The sequence below is a fragment of the Phocoena sinus genome, chromosome 15, assembly GCF_008692025.1.
Source record: "Phocoena sinus isolate mPhoSin1 chromosome 15, mPhoSin1.pri, whole genome shotgun sequence".
Lineage (NCBI taxonomy): Eukaryota > Metazoa > Chordata > Mammalia > Artiodactyla > Phocoenidae > Phocoena > Phocoena sinus.
The window spans coordinates 79,017,287-79,036,651 of NC_045777.1; the positions used below are offsets into that span (position 1 = coordinate 79,017,287).

The 19,365-nt window shown below is 38.3% G+C and overlaps 1 protein-coding gene across 2 annotated transcripts in view; it reads left to right on the top strand.

Annotated features, from left to right (window-relative positions):
* BAZ1B (bromodomain adjacent to zinc finger domain 1B) overlaps positions 1 to 19,365 on the top strand; it is a 65,413-nt gene that overhangs the window by 2,884 nt on the left and 43,164 nt on the right. For both annotated transcript variants that reach the window (XM_032604201.1, XM_032604202.1), the window contains exons 2-4: positions 6,371 to 6,487; positions 9,403 to 9,547; positions 16,386 to 16,587. In XM_032604201.1, the coding sequence (XP_032460092.1) occupies positions 6,371 to 6,487; positions 9,403 to 9,547; positions 16,386 to 16,587 (464 nt within the window). The remainder of the gene's footprint in view (positions 1 to 6,370; positions 6,488 to 9,402; positions 9,548 to 16,385; positions 16,588 to 19,365) is intronic.

Consider the following 19,365-nt stretch of genomic DNA (forward strand, 5'->3'; position numbering starts at 1 on the left):
ATGTTTATTGTACTGTAGCTTTAAATCTATGGTACATTGCTTCCTAGGCTAGTACTACTGCTGGCAACACAGTAGATCTTGGTTTGAAAAAGTAACTTTATTGGAATCACTTCTTGATGTGATTATTTGACAATAGAATTCTACACTGACTGTGTTTAAGTCAAGATAGATTTTAAGGAGGAACTGAACCTACAAGTGGCCTGCTGTAGATTAAATTTTTTTTTGTATTGCTTTATCCTAGTTTCTAAAGCCTAGAAACTAGTTCATAACCTTAGTAGCATCAATATGAGAACTTTTAGATGGTGTTATAAGGAGGGGGTATTAGAATATACAGTTATTCTGGCTCTAGGCAAGAATAACTTGATTTGCCTAGAGTGTTTTAAGAGCTGGGGTTAAGTTGTAGTTGCAAGACAGGATTTTATTGGGCAGTTGGAATACTGAGCTCTTATGTCGATTTTTATAATTTAATTTCTTTAAAGTAACAAGTTATTATCAGATTAGATTTATTTTTAACTTAATGACAGACTGGTCCAAAGAGAGAAAATAGGATAAAAAGCAGATCTTGAGTTGGTGCTTTGTCTTCTCACTTAGAACTCTTAGCGTTATAGTTATGCTTATTTAACCTCCATACTTTTATGGGCCACTTCCTTTCAGGCTATCAGGTACTTTATTGAAAGCAACAATACTTACAAGGCTAAAGAGAACAAAGAAGGGCAGCATATGGTGGTAAGGAAGTAGCTCTTGAACTCTTGAAAAAGTAGATGCATAATGAGATAGTCTAGGATTTGAACTTATCATTTATAGCTTACACAACCTTTGGAGAATTGCTTTGACATTTTGTCTGCAATTATAAGTGCAGCAGTCGCTGGAACATAAAAACCACAATTGGCATTTGCTTTGAGCGGTTATTTGAGAGTGAGTGACTTATTTTGGTAACCTAAAATCTGAAATAGGTTTTAGAGCCAGCTGACTTAACATCCTTCTTTTTGTAAAAAATTAATTTATTATTATTTTGGGGGGGCTCTGTTCAGTCTTCGTTGTGGTGAGTGGGCTTCTCATTACGGTGGTTTCTGTTGTTGTGGAGCACGGGCTCTAGGTGTGTGGGCTTCAGTAGTTGCAGGCTGCGGGCTCAGGAGTTATGGCGCATGGGCTTAGTTGCTCCATGGCCTGTGGGATCTTCCCAGCCCAGGGCTCGGTCCCATGTCCCCTGCATTGGCAGGCGGATTCTTAACCACTGCGCCACCAGGGAAGTCCCTGAATATCCTTCTCATGGGCTTTTTTTTCCTCCTTTCATTTTTATTTTTTCTTTAACTTTTCTCTTAGCATAAATCAAAGTAATAACCAGAACAGAGTTACATAAACGTAAAACTACCTAACGTTAGGGGTGGTTGTAGAAATTTCAGTTTTAGACTTTTGAAATTAATCTAATTTGAATGACTAGTCAGTTAAAAATTGTGCTGTCAGAGGACATTCATTCCTAGACGTAATCGTTAGGTTTATAGTGCTATCCAACAGAAATGTGATGTGAGCCACATGTAATTAAAATTTTTCTAGGGCCACATTTGAAAAAAAGGAAACAGGTGAAAAAAAAGGAAAGGCACATTTTTCTTATTCCAAGTTTCAGGCTGAAGGAGCAGTCCCTGTCTGCAGCGACCTTTTCTAGTGGCAGAAAGGTCAGGAGGAAACCATGACAGCTTTTTAAGCTTCTTCCTGGAAGTGGTGTCTATCACATCTATTGGTCAAAGCAAGTTATGTGGCAGGGCCCAGCCTTTGTGGGGAGGGGATGTGCTTTCCTCTTCCCAGGAGGTATTGCAAGCCACATGGCAGTGGGTGGAGGTGTAGAATCCTCTTAGGGAAGAGAGGTGGATATTTGGAAAAAATAGTACAGTCTGCCACATTTTAGGGTTAAGGGAATGTTTCCTGGGGAAGGTTGCTTTTAAGTTGAGATCCAAAGGATGGTTAGAATTTAGTTTATTTTGCCAGTTATATCTCAGTGAGCTATTTTTGTTTGTTTGGGCTGCACTCGGCAGCTTGTGGGATCTTAGTTCCCTGACCAGGGCTCTAACCCGGGCCCCTGGCAGTGAGAGCGCTGAGTCCTAACCACTGGACCACCAGGGAATTCCTGATTTTGAAAACCTGAAAGAAGTTTCACATGGCTGGAGTGAAGAAGTGGGAATGGAGATGCAGTGTTGAGAGATACAGAAAAGGGCTGCATCACAGGTCCTTGTGAGATAGGCTGAGGGGTTTGGACTTTGCCTTAAATTTAGTGGAGGGTGTTGAAAAATTTGAACAGGAAAGAGGCAGGCTTTTAGGTTAGGAAGATCAATGTGGCTGTAGCATTGAGAATGGATCTGCAGCCTTGAGACTAGTGGCAACTAGATGGTGTTTAAATAATTAAATAATCTAGGCAGTAGATAATGGTGGTCTAAATAAATTTACTAGCCCTTGAGGTGGAGAGAAGTACAGTTGATGGATTTCTGAAATTAAGTAGATTTGACAGGGTTTGGTGATTGATTGGGGAGGAATCAAGGGTTATGTTTTGGTTATCACTTGGTTAGTGGTGTTTTTCTCTGATATAGAGGACCCTGTGAGACAGGAGGGAAGGGGGCAGGGCACAACCTTAAAAGAATGACAGCCCCTGAGGACATAAAGTGGTTAGAACCGAGTTGGCGGAAGAATCTACTTCCAGTAGACCTTGAGCCTCATTATACGCTCATTGTGATACATTAGAATATTGTAAATGACGCCCTGCAGGCACCCTGACTGTTGGAGGCCAGAAAGTGGGCAGTGGTCCAATTCCTGGAAATCCCTGCCTCTTCCCCAAAATAGTTGGAGTAATCTTCCTATTGCTTAGCCTATGAAATTACCCAGCCCATAAAAACTAACCATCCCATATTCCAGGGCCTATCACCTTCTGAGAGGGCCCACACTCTGGCTGTGGAGTGTGTATCTCCCTAAATAAACCTGCTTTCCCCCTTAGGTCTTGGGGAAAACTCCCTTGCCTGACTGCTTGCATCCTTCACAAGCATCCTATATTAATAAATCTACTTCTTGCCTATGGCTTTGCCTCTCTCTGCATTCCTTCTGCACTGAGGCATAAAGAACCTGAGCTTCATTAGTCCTGAGACCAGGTGTGTGGTTTCAGCAGGGAGATTGTGGGTTCAAGCCCCATCTGAGATGTGATTGGGTTTGAGTCCCAATCTGAGGTGTGGGGTTTCATGGAAGAGGATCAAGTGGTTCTTTTGTTTTGACTGTCAAGGGTGGTGGGGGACGGATAGGAAGTGTTTAGTTACGGAGGTTCTTGTATTGAATTGCTGAGTATATCCAAATGGAGATGTATATGTTGCTAGTATATATATGGGCCTGGAGTTCAGAGAGAGGAGACTGAGCTGGTGATAGAAGTTATTAGCATATATAGATAGTAGTTGAAGTTATGGGCATGGATGAGGTCACCCAGAATGAGAATGCTATACTGATGATGATTTTTCAAAGGAGGGTACGAAAGATCTGTATTAGGGTAGAAGAGACTGTCATTATTTGAAAAACCACACTCAATCAATCAGTATTTGGTATTTAAATACATATTGTCTGAAAAAAGTTGGAAAAAAAAGTTTCTTCCTTTTTTTTCCCCTTAAAATAATAAAAATCATAGAAAATAAAATCTTGATGGGTGGAGTGATTTTCAGAACTGTGGGGGCCGGAGGATTTTTCCCTTTGCAACAACATATTTGTATTTTAGGAGGCCTGAGGCCAAGTGAGATTTTTAAATCAGAAGAAATGGGTTTAAAAACAAGACAGAAAAAAGGTTGTGAGTGTGAGAATCACAAAGGACCAGAGAAAAAGAGGATTACCAGTCAGGCCAATTAACATGTTTTAAAATGTTATGACTGGATGAGAAATGAGGATCAAAAGCTGGATTTGGATAATGGTTCTTTTATTGGAGAGAAAGGACTTAATTGAGAAACACCTAAGTGGTTACAGTTAGGGACTGAAGAGGTTAGGATGAGTCCCTGATTTCTAACTTGGACACTAGGGCCATTCAGTGAGATTGGGAGTATCTGTTAAAGAGCAAGTTTGGGAGGGAGTGGAGGAGTAGTAAGAGTTTAGTTTTAGAAGTTGGATTTGAGGGATTACTGAGGCATCCAGGTGACAGCAGTCTTGTGTGTTATTGGCCATATGGGTCTTGATCTAAGGAGAATTGACTGGGCACATGGCACATTATTCCTACTCCCCCCCGCACCCCCCCGCCACTAGGCAAAGCCTTGTGACTTGCAGGATCTTAGTTCCCTGACCAGGGATTGAACTCATGCTCTCGGCCACTGGACCACCAGGAAATTCCCACATTATTCCTACTTTTTAAATTAACAGCTAATAATAGGGGCTTCCCTGGTGACGCAGTGGTTGAGAATCTGCCTGCTAATGCAGGGGACACGGGTTCGAGCCCTGGTCTGGGAGGATCCCACATGCCTCCGAGCAACTAGGCCCGTGAGCCACAACTACTGAGCCTGCTGGTCTGGAGCCTGTGCTCAGCAACAAGAGACACCGTGATAGTGAGAGGCCCGCGCACTGCAATGAAGAGTGGCCCCCGCTTGCCACAACTAGAGAAAGCCCTCGCACAGAAACGAAGACCCAACACAGCAAAAATAAATAAATAAATTAATAAAATAACAACTAATAATAAAAACTTAATGTTTTCTCTTTAGGACGTATTTGTTAATCTCACATTCTCTCTGATTACACAGTGAATTTCTTCAGTGTAGCTGAATGATATATTAGAATGTTACTAAGCTTTTTTTTTTTTTTTTTTTCCGGTACACGGGCCCCTCACTACCGCGGCCCCTCCAGTCGCGGAGCACAGGCTCCGGACGTGCAGGCCCAGCGGCCACAGCCCACGGGCCCAGCCGCTCCGCGGCATGTGGGATCCTCCCGGACCGGGGCACGAACCCGCGCCCCCCGCATCGGCAGGTGGACTCTCAACCACTGTGCCACCGGGGAAGCCCTAGAATGTTACTAAGCTTTTTGAATGTTTAAATAAATCCACGTACTGATTCTTTATTTTACCTCCCCTCCCCAGGTGCAAACAGGCAAACAGAAAACAAATCCATTTTGTTGATAAGTTAGTTATGATAATGTCCCTGTAGAAACCATGCTATTTCCTTTTCTCTATGGGATTTTATAAGTTTTCAGTGATTGGATTTACATAGCTTTCTATGGAAGTCTGACTCCTGATTTTTACAGGTGCTCTATTTTGTTTAACCATTTAAATATTAGCAACAGCCCGGTGAGGAAAAGAGACACATTGCTTTGTTTTTGGCAGATCCAGAGAATGATATGGTGAGAGAAGGTGCTTATACTATTGACTAAAACTACAGTTCTGGATTATTTATGGATTTATCCCTGTCATTTGTCTTTTAACTGATCATAACCCTAGAAAACCAAGAATCTCTTTTATATTAAAAATGAATTATTTGTTTAGTTGTGAGGTAATATTACAAGGGGAGCTGTTTAAATACTTTTTATTTCAACCATTATATATAAAAACTGTCACTTGGAAAGTACAGAGATTGGCAGCTAATTCTCTAGTTGTGGTGTAAGTTTATTTTCCTGCATAGCATCTTTTGCTGTGCATAAAAGTAAATTAGTTACTTGTCATTTGAATTTGAATATGGCTGGGTGATAATGAATTACAATTGGGATGGTATGGAAAGTTACCATATACATGCACTAGTTATAGGATGTCTTCCTCCATCTCCCTCACAAAGACAGAATAATGACTGGTAAACAATTTGTGGACGTGGTATTATTGGAGATAACATAAACTCTGGATAAATATTACTGTATCACAATTATTTTTACTACTTTATGGAACTTATTTTTTAAACCTTAGAGAATCAACAAGTGTTTCCAAGGTAGACTGGAAGGCTGTTAGTAAATGGATCATTAGCATATGCACGGGGTTATTCCAAACTGCCTGTGAGACTGCTGGAGCCATCTCATCTTACTGTGGAACTGATTCTTAAACTTGCTGACCATCTGAGTTGTGTAACAGTTTCACATACCTTAAATTCTTATTCCTTGTGTCTTGTATTTTATTTTGCCTTTATTTTTTCTTACTGATCTTTAGTACTGTGTGAGTCTTGTGAAATGAAACTTGGGTGAATTGAAGAAAGCACAGTTGTAGACGGTCCTAACCATACTTTAGTGTTAATCATCTTGTTTGGATTTGCCAATTGAAAATTCTGATTTCAGTTTTATCTTATGCTGTACATTATAGAAAGTATACTGTAGTTTTTTCCCATATATGGTAAGTAATTTGTGGATTAGTTGTCTCTGTTGCTTGAATATTGTGTTCCTGAGCCACTGCTAACAGAGAGTATGAAGCCCGCTTGGAAAGATACAGTGAGCGCATTTGGACGTGTAAGAGTACTGGAAGCAGTCAGCTAACACACAAAGAGGCCTGGGAGGAGGAACAGGAAGTTGCTGAACTGTAAGTAGTAGAAGCACTGCCCTTCTAGCGCTATCTTCATGTTATTAGGAAAGAGGGAATATTTGTATTTAAATTTATGGGGCATAAATTGGAATACATTACGTTAGTATAATGTACTGGTGTCTTGCCTGTTGTCATTTTGCAAGTAACAGTATGTGGAATATATAGTTGTGCGTACACTTATTTACGTATTTACTAGGCTTTTGAGTGTTCTTGCTGTATACTTTTACCTTGTAAGTACTCTGGAAATGTGGTTCTAAGCAAAGGAAGCTGGTATAATCTAGAAGTAATATGGACGCAGCAAATTAGCAGAAAGTTTTCTTTATTTTGTGGTCATTTGAAATTTAAGATAGTATTTAAAGCAGCTGTCAAAAATAAGTACATAGTTTGAAGACAGTTTATCTGAGTGGGGTGGTTGAATGAGGTGTCTTAAAAATTCTGTCTGTTTTCAAAGGGCCTATCTGTCTGGGTAGTCTCTCAAAAAAAACCACTCAGAATTTAGGCAGTAGAAGCATGCAGAAGATAAGTAGAAACTAAGGATGATAAAACAGTACTCTTTTTTTTTTAGTGGTTTTTTTTTTAATTTAAGTATATTTGATATACAGTATTATATGTTACAGGAGTACATTATAGTGATTCACAAATTTTAAAGGTTATACTCCATTTCTAGCTACTATCAAAAAACAGTACTCTTTTAGAAATTCGGAGTAGAAACTTTTTCTGTGGACTTCTCATTGACTTCTCTTGATAGTATATAAGCAGAGAGCATACAGTTTAGTAATTAATACCATTCTGCTCTTTTGCCTGTGTAACAGAACACAACCTTCAGTTGAGACCTGGGGTCTAGTAATGGTTCCATCACTGATTAATAATTAGTGAAGTCTGTTAACCTGGTGCCTGTTTCTTCTTTGCTTGGGTCACTGACATAGTTCTGTTTTGGATTATTGTTATTTATGTATATGCCCCATTTAGTATACTAGACTCAGGGTTGGCCTACCTTTACTGTAAAGTGCCAGTTAGTAAATATTTTAGGGTTTGTGGGCCATGTGATCTCTGTCTCAGCTATTCATGTATTTACTTCAGTGACCAGTGTGAGGACAGCAATGCTTTTTGAACAGCAGAGGCACATATGACGACAGTTTTGATGATTGGGGTTGTGCTTTGAGAAGATTAATCTGGAAGCGGTGTGCAAGATGAGTTAGGGAAGAGGCAGGTGGGAAGTCTGTGTAGTCTAGCTAAGAGTATTCGGGTCGGGAATCATGGCATTATTGGGAATAGAAAGAATGAGATGGATTTACATTCTGAAAAAGGGGGTTTGGTCATAATTTTGGAAAACCACTACAAAGTTTGTTCATGAAAAGTCATAATACACATTAAAGATTTTCAGAAGACTGTAGTAAAGAAACTCTAGCTTGGTTTAATCTTATGGGTTTTTTTTTTTTTTTTTTTTTTTTTAATCTTATGGGTTTTAAACTTGTTCGACCTTAGATCCCATTGCAACGGAGGGAAGTTCTGAAGAACGCACTTAGGGAATGTTTTATGTGATTTGATAGCTAATAGAATATAAGGAGTAATGGGAGAAATTGTTGAAAAAGACAGTGAGGTTTTATAATTTTTATTCAAAGTAGAAATACTTTTTTCTGATTATAAAAGAAATGCATACTTGTTATAAGAATGTAAACAATACAGAGTTAGTAAAAGAATCTGAACATCATTGTCCAACTTCACTCCCCAGAAATAACCACAGACAATGAAGCTTTAAGCCTGAGTGACTGGGAGGCTTAATGGAAAGAGACAGTGAATTTATAGGGGCCAGGAAAGGCCTCATGGAATTAAGGAAGTCTGAGGACATGTTGGAAGGGTGATTAAGCTGGGAGGGAAGACAGTGGGGAGAGGACAAAGGTAACAGCCTTAACAAAGGCAGGGAGACTTGAAGGTTATTGATCATGAGGGGAATAGCAGATAACTTGGTAGGTTAATTGTGAACGGGAGTATGATAAGAGCTTTTAAGCCTAGCAGTTGGAGGAACGTTTGTTATGAATAGCACAGAGAGTGATTGAGAATATTGTAGTATGATAATAAACCTGCTACTTGCATCTGTATGAATATTCTCATGCCTGATCCTTCCTTTTGCCCTGTAACACATGTGTTAAACTATCTGGTCAGAATTGGATATCTAACAACTCTCCATTTAGGTTGCTTCCCATTTTCTGCTGTCATCAAGAATCCAGCAGTGAATATCTTTGTGTACCTATGACAGTTCTCCTAACTGTTGTCAAACAGCTTTCCAAAAGAGGTGAAACATGGGCTTTTGGCAGAGCATGTGTGCTATTTTGCACCATTCACTTGCTCGTAACAGGGTGTGATAATTAAAGTTCTTCTTTGCTAGTTTAATAAATGAAAAGTGGTACATCATTGTTTCACTTTGCAAGGAGTTCAAATCATGGTTCCAACATATTAACCATTCATGATTTATTTTTCTTATCTGTAAAATGAAAATTCTAGACCCCTCACAAGGTATTGTGAGAACTAAATGAAGGAATGCATTTTTATTGATTGAGACATAATAATTAAGTTATGGTCTCCCAACCAAAAATTGCGCAAAGGATATGTATAAAGAATTCATACCTGAAAAGGGAAGTCAACTGCAAAAACAAATGAATGGGAAAATGTTCAACCTTACTAATGATGTGCTTATTATTTTCATTTTATAGATGAGAAAATTAACATGGACAGGTCAGTCAGACAAAGCTATTTAAAAGTTCTTTCTTTATCCTGTAAACCACATAGGTTTTAATCTTTGTATTCTCCAGTGCCTTGCATGTATTTGCTAAAGAGCTTTTTGCATTGATCTGAGCAACTCTCCGGATAGGCTGTCCTGCATTTTCTTGGTAACTGATGACATGTTTGTTTAGTTTGAAGGAGGAGTTCCCTGCCTGGTATGAGAAACTTGTTCTGGAAATGGTTCACCATAACACAGCCTCCTTAGAGAAGTTAGTAGATACTGCTTGGTTAGAGATCATGACCAAATATGCTGTGGGAGAAGAGTGTGATTTTGAGGTGAGTGCCTATTTTTATTTATTTTTTTAATGTGATTTGACTCACCAAATGTCAGGATTGGAGCTTCCAACATAGATTATAGAATATATTTCTATGTGAGTAAAAATATACATTACATTTGAAGTCCACTTAATATCAAATATTTTAATCGCCAATTTTTTTTTTTTTTTTTTTTAATGTGTTGGGTTTTCGTTGCTGCAGGCGGGCTTTCTCTAGTTGCGGCGAGCGGGGGCTACTCTTCGTTGTGGTGCGAGGGCTTCTTATTGCAGTGGCTTCTCTTGCTGTGGAGCACGGGCTTCAATAGTTGTGGCTCGTGGGCTCTAGAGCACAGGCTCAGTAGTTGTGGCGCATGGGCTCAGCTGCTCCGTGGTACGTGGGATCCGCCCAGACCAGGGCTCGAACCCATGTCCTCTGTGTTGACAGGTGGATTCCTAACCACTGCGCCACCAAGGAAGTCCCTAATCACCAAATTTTAGAACCACGTTTGTTATTGGGAATGTTGACTATTACAATAATTGTTAGACTGTGTATCATTGCAACATTTTTCCTTTTTTGTCCCTTTTTGATAACTCGATGCTGTATTGGCCTTGTTTGTTTTGTCATTTTTTTCATACTTTGTTTACAAGACCTTTAGATATTTTTAGTCCAAATCTATGGAATCTATAGGCAAAAGATTTCATTTCCCTGCAACAGTGATTGAGTTGACTGTTTCGTTTTTCTATTTAAATTTTTAAATTTTCCAGCCCATTACTGAAGGATAACTATTACTGAAGTAAATAGGTAAGATAGCTATTACTATTACTAAAGGATTTACTAAAGTAGTTAGGTAAACTGTTTACGTAACACTAAAGCAAGCCCTATATAATCCTTTGAAAACTTAAGTAAGATTCAGGCGGAAGGGAACTAACATTTGTTGAATTTCTGTATGTATTGGATACTGGGCTAGTTGCTTTACATAATGTCTTACAGAATCTGCACAGAAAGGTGAGGTGGTAAACAGGCGCAGATGTTTAAGTAGCTTGTTCAGGTTGATATAATGTACTAGTTAGTACTAGTGATTTCATCTGTATGTAATGAAATGGCTGACTGACAGTGGCCTGGACTTCTCAAACTTGGCCTAAATAAAATCACTTGGAGGATTACTGAATGTACATTCTTGGGCCCCATCCCCTGAGAGCTTGATTCAAAAGGTCTAGGGTAGGGCCTGAAACTAACAAGCTCCAGGATGTGATGATACCAACACTCTGGGGACAACATTTTGAGTAGCATCGGCTTAACCAGTGAAGACATTTGATTATCTCACATAATAAGTCTTAGAGGCAGGCAATTCCAAGTTTGGTATAGAGGCTGAATAATATTGTCAAGGACTTAAACTCCGTCTCTCTGCCTTTCTGCTCTGCTTTTCTCGGTGTGTTTGGTTTTGTCCTTAGCTTTGTTGCCTCTTGGTTGTGAAATTGTGACTGTGAGCACAATTGTTTGCTCACTCGCAATTCAGAGTGATCAAATACCTAAGCACAGTAAGAAAATCTTTACCAGAAGCATATTCCTCCTGTCCCCCTTTTTTTTTAAAAAATATTTATTTATTTTGGCTGCGCTGGGTCTTATTTGCGGCACGCAGGACCTTTGTTGTGCCATGCGGGCTTCTTAGTTGCGGCATGCGAACTCTTAGTTGGCAGCATGCATGTGGGATCTAGTTCCCCAACCAGGGATCGAACCCGGGCCTCCTGCATTGGGAGTGCAGAGTCTTACCCACTGGACCACCAGGGAAGTTCCCCTCCTGTCCCCTTTTATCTTTACATGTTATTGCCTAGACCATGGCTTACATAATCCATCCTTAGCTGCAGGGGGGCTGAGAAAGTGAATACTACCTTTTTTATAAAGCCTCAAAAGAGACAGGCTGGCAAGAGAAGAGGAGGAGGGGAATGGCCTAGGTAGCCCAACAATAGCCAGTAAGTCTGTGTCTATCTGGCTCCAAAGTCCTTGTTCTTTCTTTAATTTACTTTGACTTCTTGTATCTCCTAGCTACTTTTAAAAAATTTTGTAATTGTCTGTGGAATCATCATTGGGTTTTAATCACACACTATATCATTCAGTGTCCTTGGCAGGAAACAGATGGCATATTCATATGGTGTAATCGAATTGAGTTTAATAAAGGAACTACAGACAGCAGACAGCAGTCTGATCTAGGTCAAGGAAAACTAACAAGGTTAAAGTACCTCATGGCTGTCAATAGTGGAGAGGCTTTACTACTTCTAAACCCCAAGTAAATGAGGGGAGGGAGAGGATACAGGAACTAGGAGAGAGTAATGTAATTGTAGAAAAGTACTTTGGTAGTGAGAAGTAACCAACCTGCTAGGGAGACAGGGGAATGAATATACCATATGATTTTCTGCTTATGCTTCCCATGTGTGGAACTCACCAAAATCTAGAGGGCAAGGGAGCCCTTTGATGTAGTTCATAAAGATCAGCCTGTTTAAGCACAGAGCAAGGCAGGGAAGACTGGAGACAGATATGGAGTGGCAAAAGGAAGATACTCTGCACACATCTGCAAGGTGGAAGAGGAAGAGTTCCAGGAAGGGGGGGGAAAGATATTAGGGAGATAGGCCTGTCCATAAACATATGAAAAGATGTTTAAATTCATTAGTAATCTAGGAAATCAAATTGAAACCGTAGTGAGATCATTTTATACTCATTAGATTAGTAAATAAGAAAAAGTCAAAATAATGCCAAGTTTTGACAAGAATCTGGAGCTGCTCATTCACTGCTAACTATTTTGGTAAATGCTTTGGCATTATTGAATACAGTGGACTTTGACTAGGGTTTTTATTCTTGAGTATTTACTCTTTTGATACTATGCAACTAATAATGTTGAGCACCTTATGTGCTTGTTGCTATCCTTCTGTTTGTATTTTCTTTGGTGAAGTGTCTGTTCAGATCTTTGTCCATTTAAAAATTTAGTTTAAATTTAAATTGTTTATTTTCTTGTTTTTAAGTTGTGAGACTTATTTATATATTCTGCATACATACCCTTTATTAGATATGTGCTTTTGCTTTTTCTCCCAATCTAGGGCTTGTGTTTTTATTCTCTTAACAGTGTTTTTTGAAGAGCACAAGGTTTTAGTTTTTTTTTTTTTTTTGCGGTACGTGGGCCTCTCACTGTTGTGGCCTCTCCCATTGCGGAGCACAGGCTCCGGACACGCAGGCTCAGCGGCCGTGGCTCACGGGCCCAGCAGCTCCGCGGCACGTGGGATCTTCCCGGACCGGGGCACGAACCCGTGTCCCCTGCATCGGCAGGCGGACTCTCAACCACTGTGCCACCAGGGAAGCCCAAGTTTTTAGTTTTGATAAGCCAAATGGAAAGAAAGTACCTAACCATATCTGTAATTATGTGTAATATAAATGTTCTAAAAACTTCACATAAAAGGTAGAGATTGTCATATTGGATAAGAAAGCAACACGCGACTATCTGCTGCCTATAAGAAAGATACAAATAGAATAATATTAAAAGGGTGGAGAAAAGATACCATCCTAACATTAGTCAAAAGAAATCTGGTATGGCTATATAAGTGTCAGACAAAGTAGGTTTCAGGACAGAGAATATTACCATGAATAAAGAAGCATTTCGTAATGACAAAGGGATCAGTTTATTAAGAGGGCATAGCAGTCCTTAATGTTTATGTATTTACTAATGAGAGCTTCAGAGTACATGAAGCAAAAATAGAACTACCAAAAGAAATAGACAAGTCAAAATTATAGATGGAGATTTCAGCCCCCTCCCCTTTTCTCAATAACTGGTAGAAAGAGTAGACAAAAAGTGAGCCAGAATATAGAAAACCTGAATAACATTATCAACCAACTTGACCGAATTGTCATTTATAAAACATTCCACCTAATAACTGCAGAATACACATTCCTTTCAAGTGCATAGTTTATGATGGTAGACCATAGTCTGGGCCATAAAAAAAAGTCAGTAAACTTACAAGGGTTCAAATCATACAAAGTATATATTCTGACCAGAATGGAATTAATTCAATAACAGATATCTGGAAACTCTGCAAATAATTGGAAACTAAATAACACACCTTTAACTTACTCATAGATTAAAGAAGAAATCAAAAGGGAAATTAGATAATATTTTGAACTGAATGAAAATACAGTATATTAGAATTTGTGAGATACTGCTTACAGTAGTGTTTAGGAGAAATGTATAATACTAAACATCTGTGAGAAAAAAAAGAAAGGTCTCAAATCATTGACCTTGGCTTTTACCTTGAGAAATAAGAAAAAGAACCCAAAGGAAACAGAAGAAGAATTAGTAAAAATCAGAGCAAAATCAATAACAGGAAATAAACAGGAAAACCGTAGAGGAAATCAGTGAAACCAAAAGTTGGTAATTTGAGAAGATCAATAAAATTAATAAACCTGTAGGCAAACTCAGGTAAAAAAAAAAAAGACACGAATTAACCAACATGAAGAATTAGGTGATATCCCAACAGAGCCTACAGATATTGACAGAATAATAAGGGAATATTATTAACACCTTTAAGCCAATAAATCTGACAATTTAAATGAAAACATTCCTTGAAAGACACAAACTACCAAAACTGACTGAAGAAGAAATAAAAACCTTTAATGGCCCTGTATCTATTAAATAAATTGAATTTGTAATGAAAATCATCCCACAAAGAAAACTTCAGGCCCAGATGTTGTCACTGGTGAATTCTACCAAACATTTAAGGAAGAAATAATACCAATTCTATATGTTATTTCAGAAAATAGAAGAGGAGGGAATTCTTCACAAATCATTTTATGAGGTCAGCATTACCCTGATACGGAAACCGTATAAGCACAAGAAAAAGCCACAGACTAAGAAAAAAAGTATGTTCACAGAGCTCTCTTGTGAACCTAGATATAAAAGTTCTAATAAAAATTTTAGCAAGTGAAATCCAACATTATGTTAAAAGGATAATACATCATGACTAAGTGGGGTTTAGCCTAAGAATGCAAGGTTTTAAATTTCTAATTCTCCTTACTGATAAACCATATGATCATCTCAATTTACACACAAAATGCATTCGACAAAATCCAAATTCCTAATAAAAACTCCCAGATAACTGCAAATAGAAAGAAACTTCTTCAACCTGATAAATAGTATTTACAGAATAACAATCTACAGCTAACATCATACCTAATGATAAAAGACTGAATGTCTGCTTTCCTACTCTACTTAATATTGTACTGGGGGTTCTAGTCAGAAAAAGAAGTAAAAGGCATCCAAATTGGAAAGGAAGAAGTAAAATTGCAGATAGCACGATTGTCTATATAGAAAATCTCATGGAATCTACCATATAAGGTACTAGAACTAATAAGTGAGTTTAGCAAGGTAGCAGGATACAAGATAAATACAGTCATCCCTTGGTATCCGTGGAGGATTGGTTCCAGGACCCTGTGGATACCAAAATCTGCAGATGCTCAAGCCCCTTACATAAAATGGTGTAGTGTTTGCATTTAACCTATGCACATCCTGCAGTATACGTTAAATTACCTGTAGATTACTTAATAATACCTAATACACATGTAAATGCTGTGTAAATAGTTGTCAGTGTGAAGCAAATTCATATTTCGCTTTTTGGAATTTCTTTTTCTTTCTTTTTTTTTTTTAATATTTTCGATACGTGATTGGTTGAATCCACAGATATGGAACCCGTGGAAATGAAGGGCCCACTATACAAAAAACCAATTTGTATTTCTATGTGTTAACAGCAAACAGTTGGAAATTGAAATTTAAAAATTCAATACCATTTATAGTAACATCAAAAAATCTGGAATACTCTGGGAGTAAATCTGACAAAAGATGTGTAAGACCTATACACAAAACTATAAAACATTGCTTAGGGAAATTAAAGAAGGCCTTAAATGATGGAGAGGTAGACTTTGTTCATTGGTCAGAAAACTAAATATTGTTAAGATGTCAGTTCTTCCCAAATTGACGTATAGATTCAACACAATTAATAGTAAAATCCCAGCAGCTTGTTTGTAGGGATTGCCAAGCTGATTGTAATGCAAAAAACCTAGCCAGAACAACTTGGAAAAAGAACAGCAAAGTTAGAGTCCTAATGCTGTCTGATTTTGAGCCTTATTGTAAAGTATTGTGAAATTGGTATAAAGATAGACCAGTAGATCAGTGGAACAGAGTAGCATCCGGAAATAGGTGTGAGCAAGTGCGCGCGCGCACACACACACACACACTCTCTGTGCTGATTTTTGATAGAGGTAGAAAGGTAATTAAGTGAAGAAAAGATAGTCTTTTCAACAGATGGTTCTGGAGAATTGAATATCCATATATATATATTTTTTTAGAAAATGGAAATTCTTGAACTTTATGTACACATTCCTCAGGTTTGTGCAGTAGTTGCCCTTTGGCATTAGTACATTGGTACGTGAATTATGAACTAGATTGTGATCATTTTATTTTTTAAGATGTCATATTTCAACCTGGAGATCTGAGAAATAAAGTTGGAAAAAATCACTGTGCTTGACTACTTTAGAGTTTCAGTGACTTTTGTCAGGTGACGTGGAATGTGTATTGGATAATATATTCTAAATGTTACCTTTAGGTTTCTAGTTCTTAATATCTTTTTTTTCTTAATATTTATTTATTTATTTGGCTGCACTGGGTCTTAGTTACGGCATGCAGGTGCAGCATGTGGGATCTAGTTCCCTGACCAGGGGTTGAACCTAGGCCCCCTGCATTGGGAGCGTGGAGTCTTAGCCACTGGATCACCAGGCAAGTCCCCTTAATTATTATCTTTGATTCTTTCTCCTGTCTCCCTTATAGGTTGGGAAGGAAAAAATGCTAAAGGTGAGGATTGTGAAGATTCATCCTTTGGAGAAAGTGGATGAAGAGGCCACTGAGAAGAAATCTGATGGTGCCTGTGATTCTCCCTCAAGTGACAAAGAGAATTCTAGCCAAATCGCTCAGGACCATCAGAAGAAGGAGGCAATTGTGAAAGAGGATGAAGGAAGGAGAGAGAGTATTAGTACGTATGATAGTAGCTTTCCTTAATGAGTTATGCAGCTCATATTATGCGCAAATCTTTTTTTTTTTTTTTTTTTTTTTTTTGCGATACGCAGGCTCTCACTGTTGTGACCTCTCCCGTTGCGGAGCACAGGCTCCAGACGCGCAGGCTCAGCGGCCATGGCTCACGGGCCCAGCCGCTCCGCGGCACGTGGGATCCTCCCGGACCGGGACACGAACCCGCGTCCCCTGCATCGGCAGGTGGACTTTCAACCACTGCGCCACCAGGGAAGCCCACGCGCAAATCTTTTTGAGTTCTCTAGCAGTTAAATTTGTAATTGGGTTTGTTGCTATATAGACATGATTTTGTCTGTTTATGATTCGGAAAACAACTAAAATACCTACAAAGTGAATCAAGATTTAAATCTCCCTACACAATTAAGACAATTGGGAAGTCATTTCCTCTAGTTGCTTGGAAATCTGTGTGCACATACCTAGCTACCCAAGATGGGAAAGTAAGTTTGCCTGCCTTTTCTCTTTAAGTTGGAATTATGTATATGTGTGGAAGGGGTGTGATCAGAGTATGAGGGATAAATTCTAATCTGTTTCTCTTCACGTTGCAAGCCAGTGTGACGGTTTTGAGATACTTCCTTTTATCTGTATTTTGTAACTCAAATTCGTCTCAGATGGGAGCTGCCAGAATTCTGAAACACTATGGTATCTGAAAGTAATTTTTAGGGGCCTGGAGACCTAATGTAATGTTTTGAAAGTTGAAGAATTGAGACATTGCCCATTGGAAAAATAAATCGTCCTCTGAGGTCGTCTTTTTTTTTTTTTAAATCTGTGTCAGTAAGGAATTTGACTGGGATAGGTGTCTTCTGTCTCCACAAATACGAGTACTAAAGTATTCATGTATATTGATCCCCCTCCCCATGATTGTTAGAGGATCAAATTTTACCTCATTATTTAACTATTAGAAAGTTTGAATTAGAACATTTCATTAGAATGTTATGCTGTATGTCTTCCATTCTATTCTTTGTCTCTCCAGATGTTTTGGATATGTGCAGATGGTTTTAAAGGAATGTTCTTATCTAGTCCCGAGGAAACTTCTGAGACTCATCTGCCCCAGTTGTTGATGCTTCAGTTTTGTTTTCCACTCTGCATTTTGAATGCTAATGTCTATGTTTTTCAGTTTCTCTTTTCCTTCTTTTTGATACTGAAGTTTTCTAACATGTATATTACTTATAATTCCCAAGACTTGAGGTTGATAAGTGTGTTGGTTAGGTGTTGACTGATGATATGTCTTCTAATACTTCTTCTAGAACCAGATCATTGGAATACCAATGATGTGTTACAGTTGTTAGTTTTATGCCTTAAACGTGTACTAGGAACCCCTTGTTTTAGGCTTTGGCTTCTTTTTTAGAGTGTTATACGCCTTAGTTTAGGTTTTAATTGGGGGATATAATGTTATTGCTAGTATGTGGAAAGAATGGTAGGCAGGCTAAAGAATGTTATGATGTACTCTGAATGTTTTCAGGGGGAAAACTGATTAGAATTTACATAGAAATATGAGAGACAAATTCCAGTATACAAAATGTTTTCTCACAAGGTAACCTTCCTTCTACTTTATGGGGGGGAAAATGTATTAGGCAGGAACTTTTCAGTTTTGTGTTTTTAACCTCACTGTTACGAATGTCTGTGTTCTTCCTTCATCTCAGAAGGTAGCTGTCTGTCCTTCCTCTTGGTCAAGATACTTGTGCTTTGAATTCCATTCCTTCCTGCTTTCTCAAGGATTGGGTTAACTCTTATTATTCTACTCTACAGTGTTTTTAACCCTCTCTCTAATGGTTCTTCTCAACTTATAAATGAAGTCCCATTTTCTAAAAACAAAAACATACCCTCCCTTGATCCTGTTCTTCTATTTCTGTCTTACTCATTCAAGCCAAAGTTCTTGAGAATGTTGTTTCCACTTTCTGACCATCAGTTTATTCCTTATGCTATTATAGTCTAACTTCTGCCTCTTTACTCCTAAAACTGTTCCTAATAAGGTTATGGGTGACCCCTAATTGCCAAATCCACTGATTTCTTCTTAGTCCATTTTACTTTTCTTTTACATTTAACACTGTTGGTCACTCTCAAATCTTTTAGTTTATTTGATAGCACAGTCTCCTATTTCTCTAACTACTTTTCTTTTTTTATTTTCTTTTTCCCCACTGCCATTCCTTAGATTTTTTTCATATGGTTTTTGTTCTGCCTTTTAATTTTTTATTTATTTATTTATTTTTGCCTTTTTATTTTTCACTACATCATCATCTACTTGATTTCTAAGGCAGGAGACTTAGAAACCTTTAACATTCCCACATCTAGTTGGTTACCAAGTCTGTCTTCTTGACTGTTTCCTTCACCATTCTGATACATTAATCCAGATGTTTAAGATTATATCTTATGATTCCCTTTCTTCAGTCTCACCTTCCCATTTTATTCATTTTCTAACTGCTGAAAGTGCTTTTTCTTTTTCTTCATTTTTTTCACACTAGTGCTCTTTCCAAAATGTACATCTAATTAGTTAGATCAAAAATCCTGTTTCCCTAGTGTCCGTAAGACAAATTACAGCCTATATGAATGGTATACAAGGTTCGTTATAATTTATAAGCCCCTACTTACCTCTGTAGTCTGATTTTTTAAATTGTACTGTAGATCATATTCACCTGTATCTCATTATTTGCAGTCTCTGAACAAGTCATATTCTTTCTGAGTCTTCCCTGCCTATCTTCCAGACTAAATTAGACATTGCTTCTCT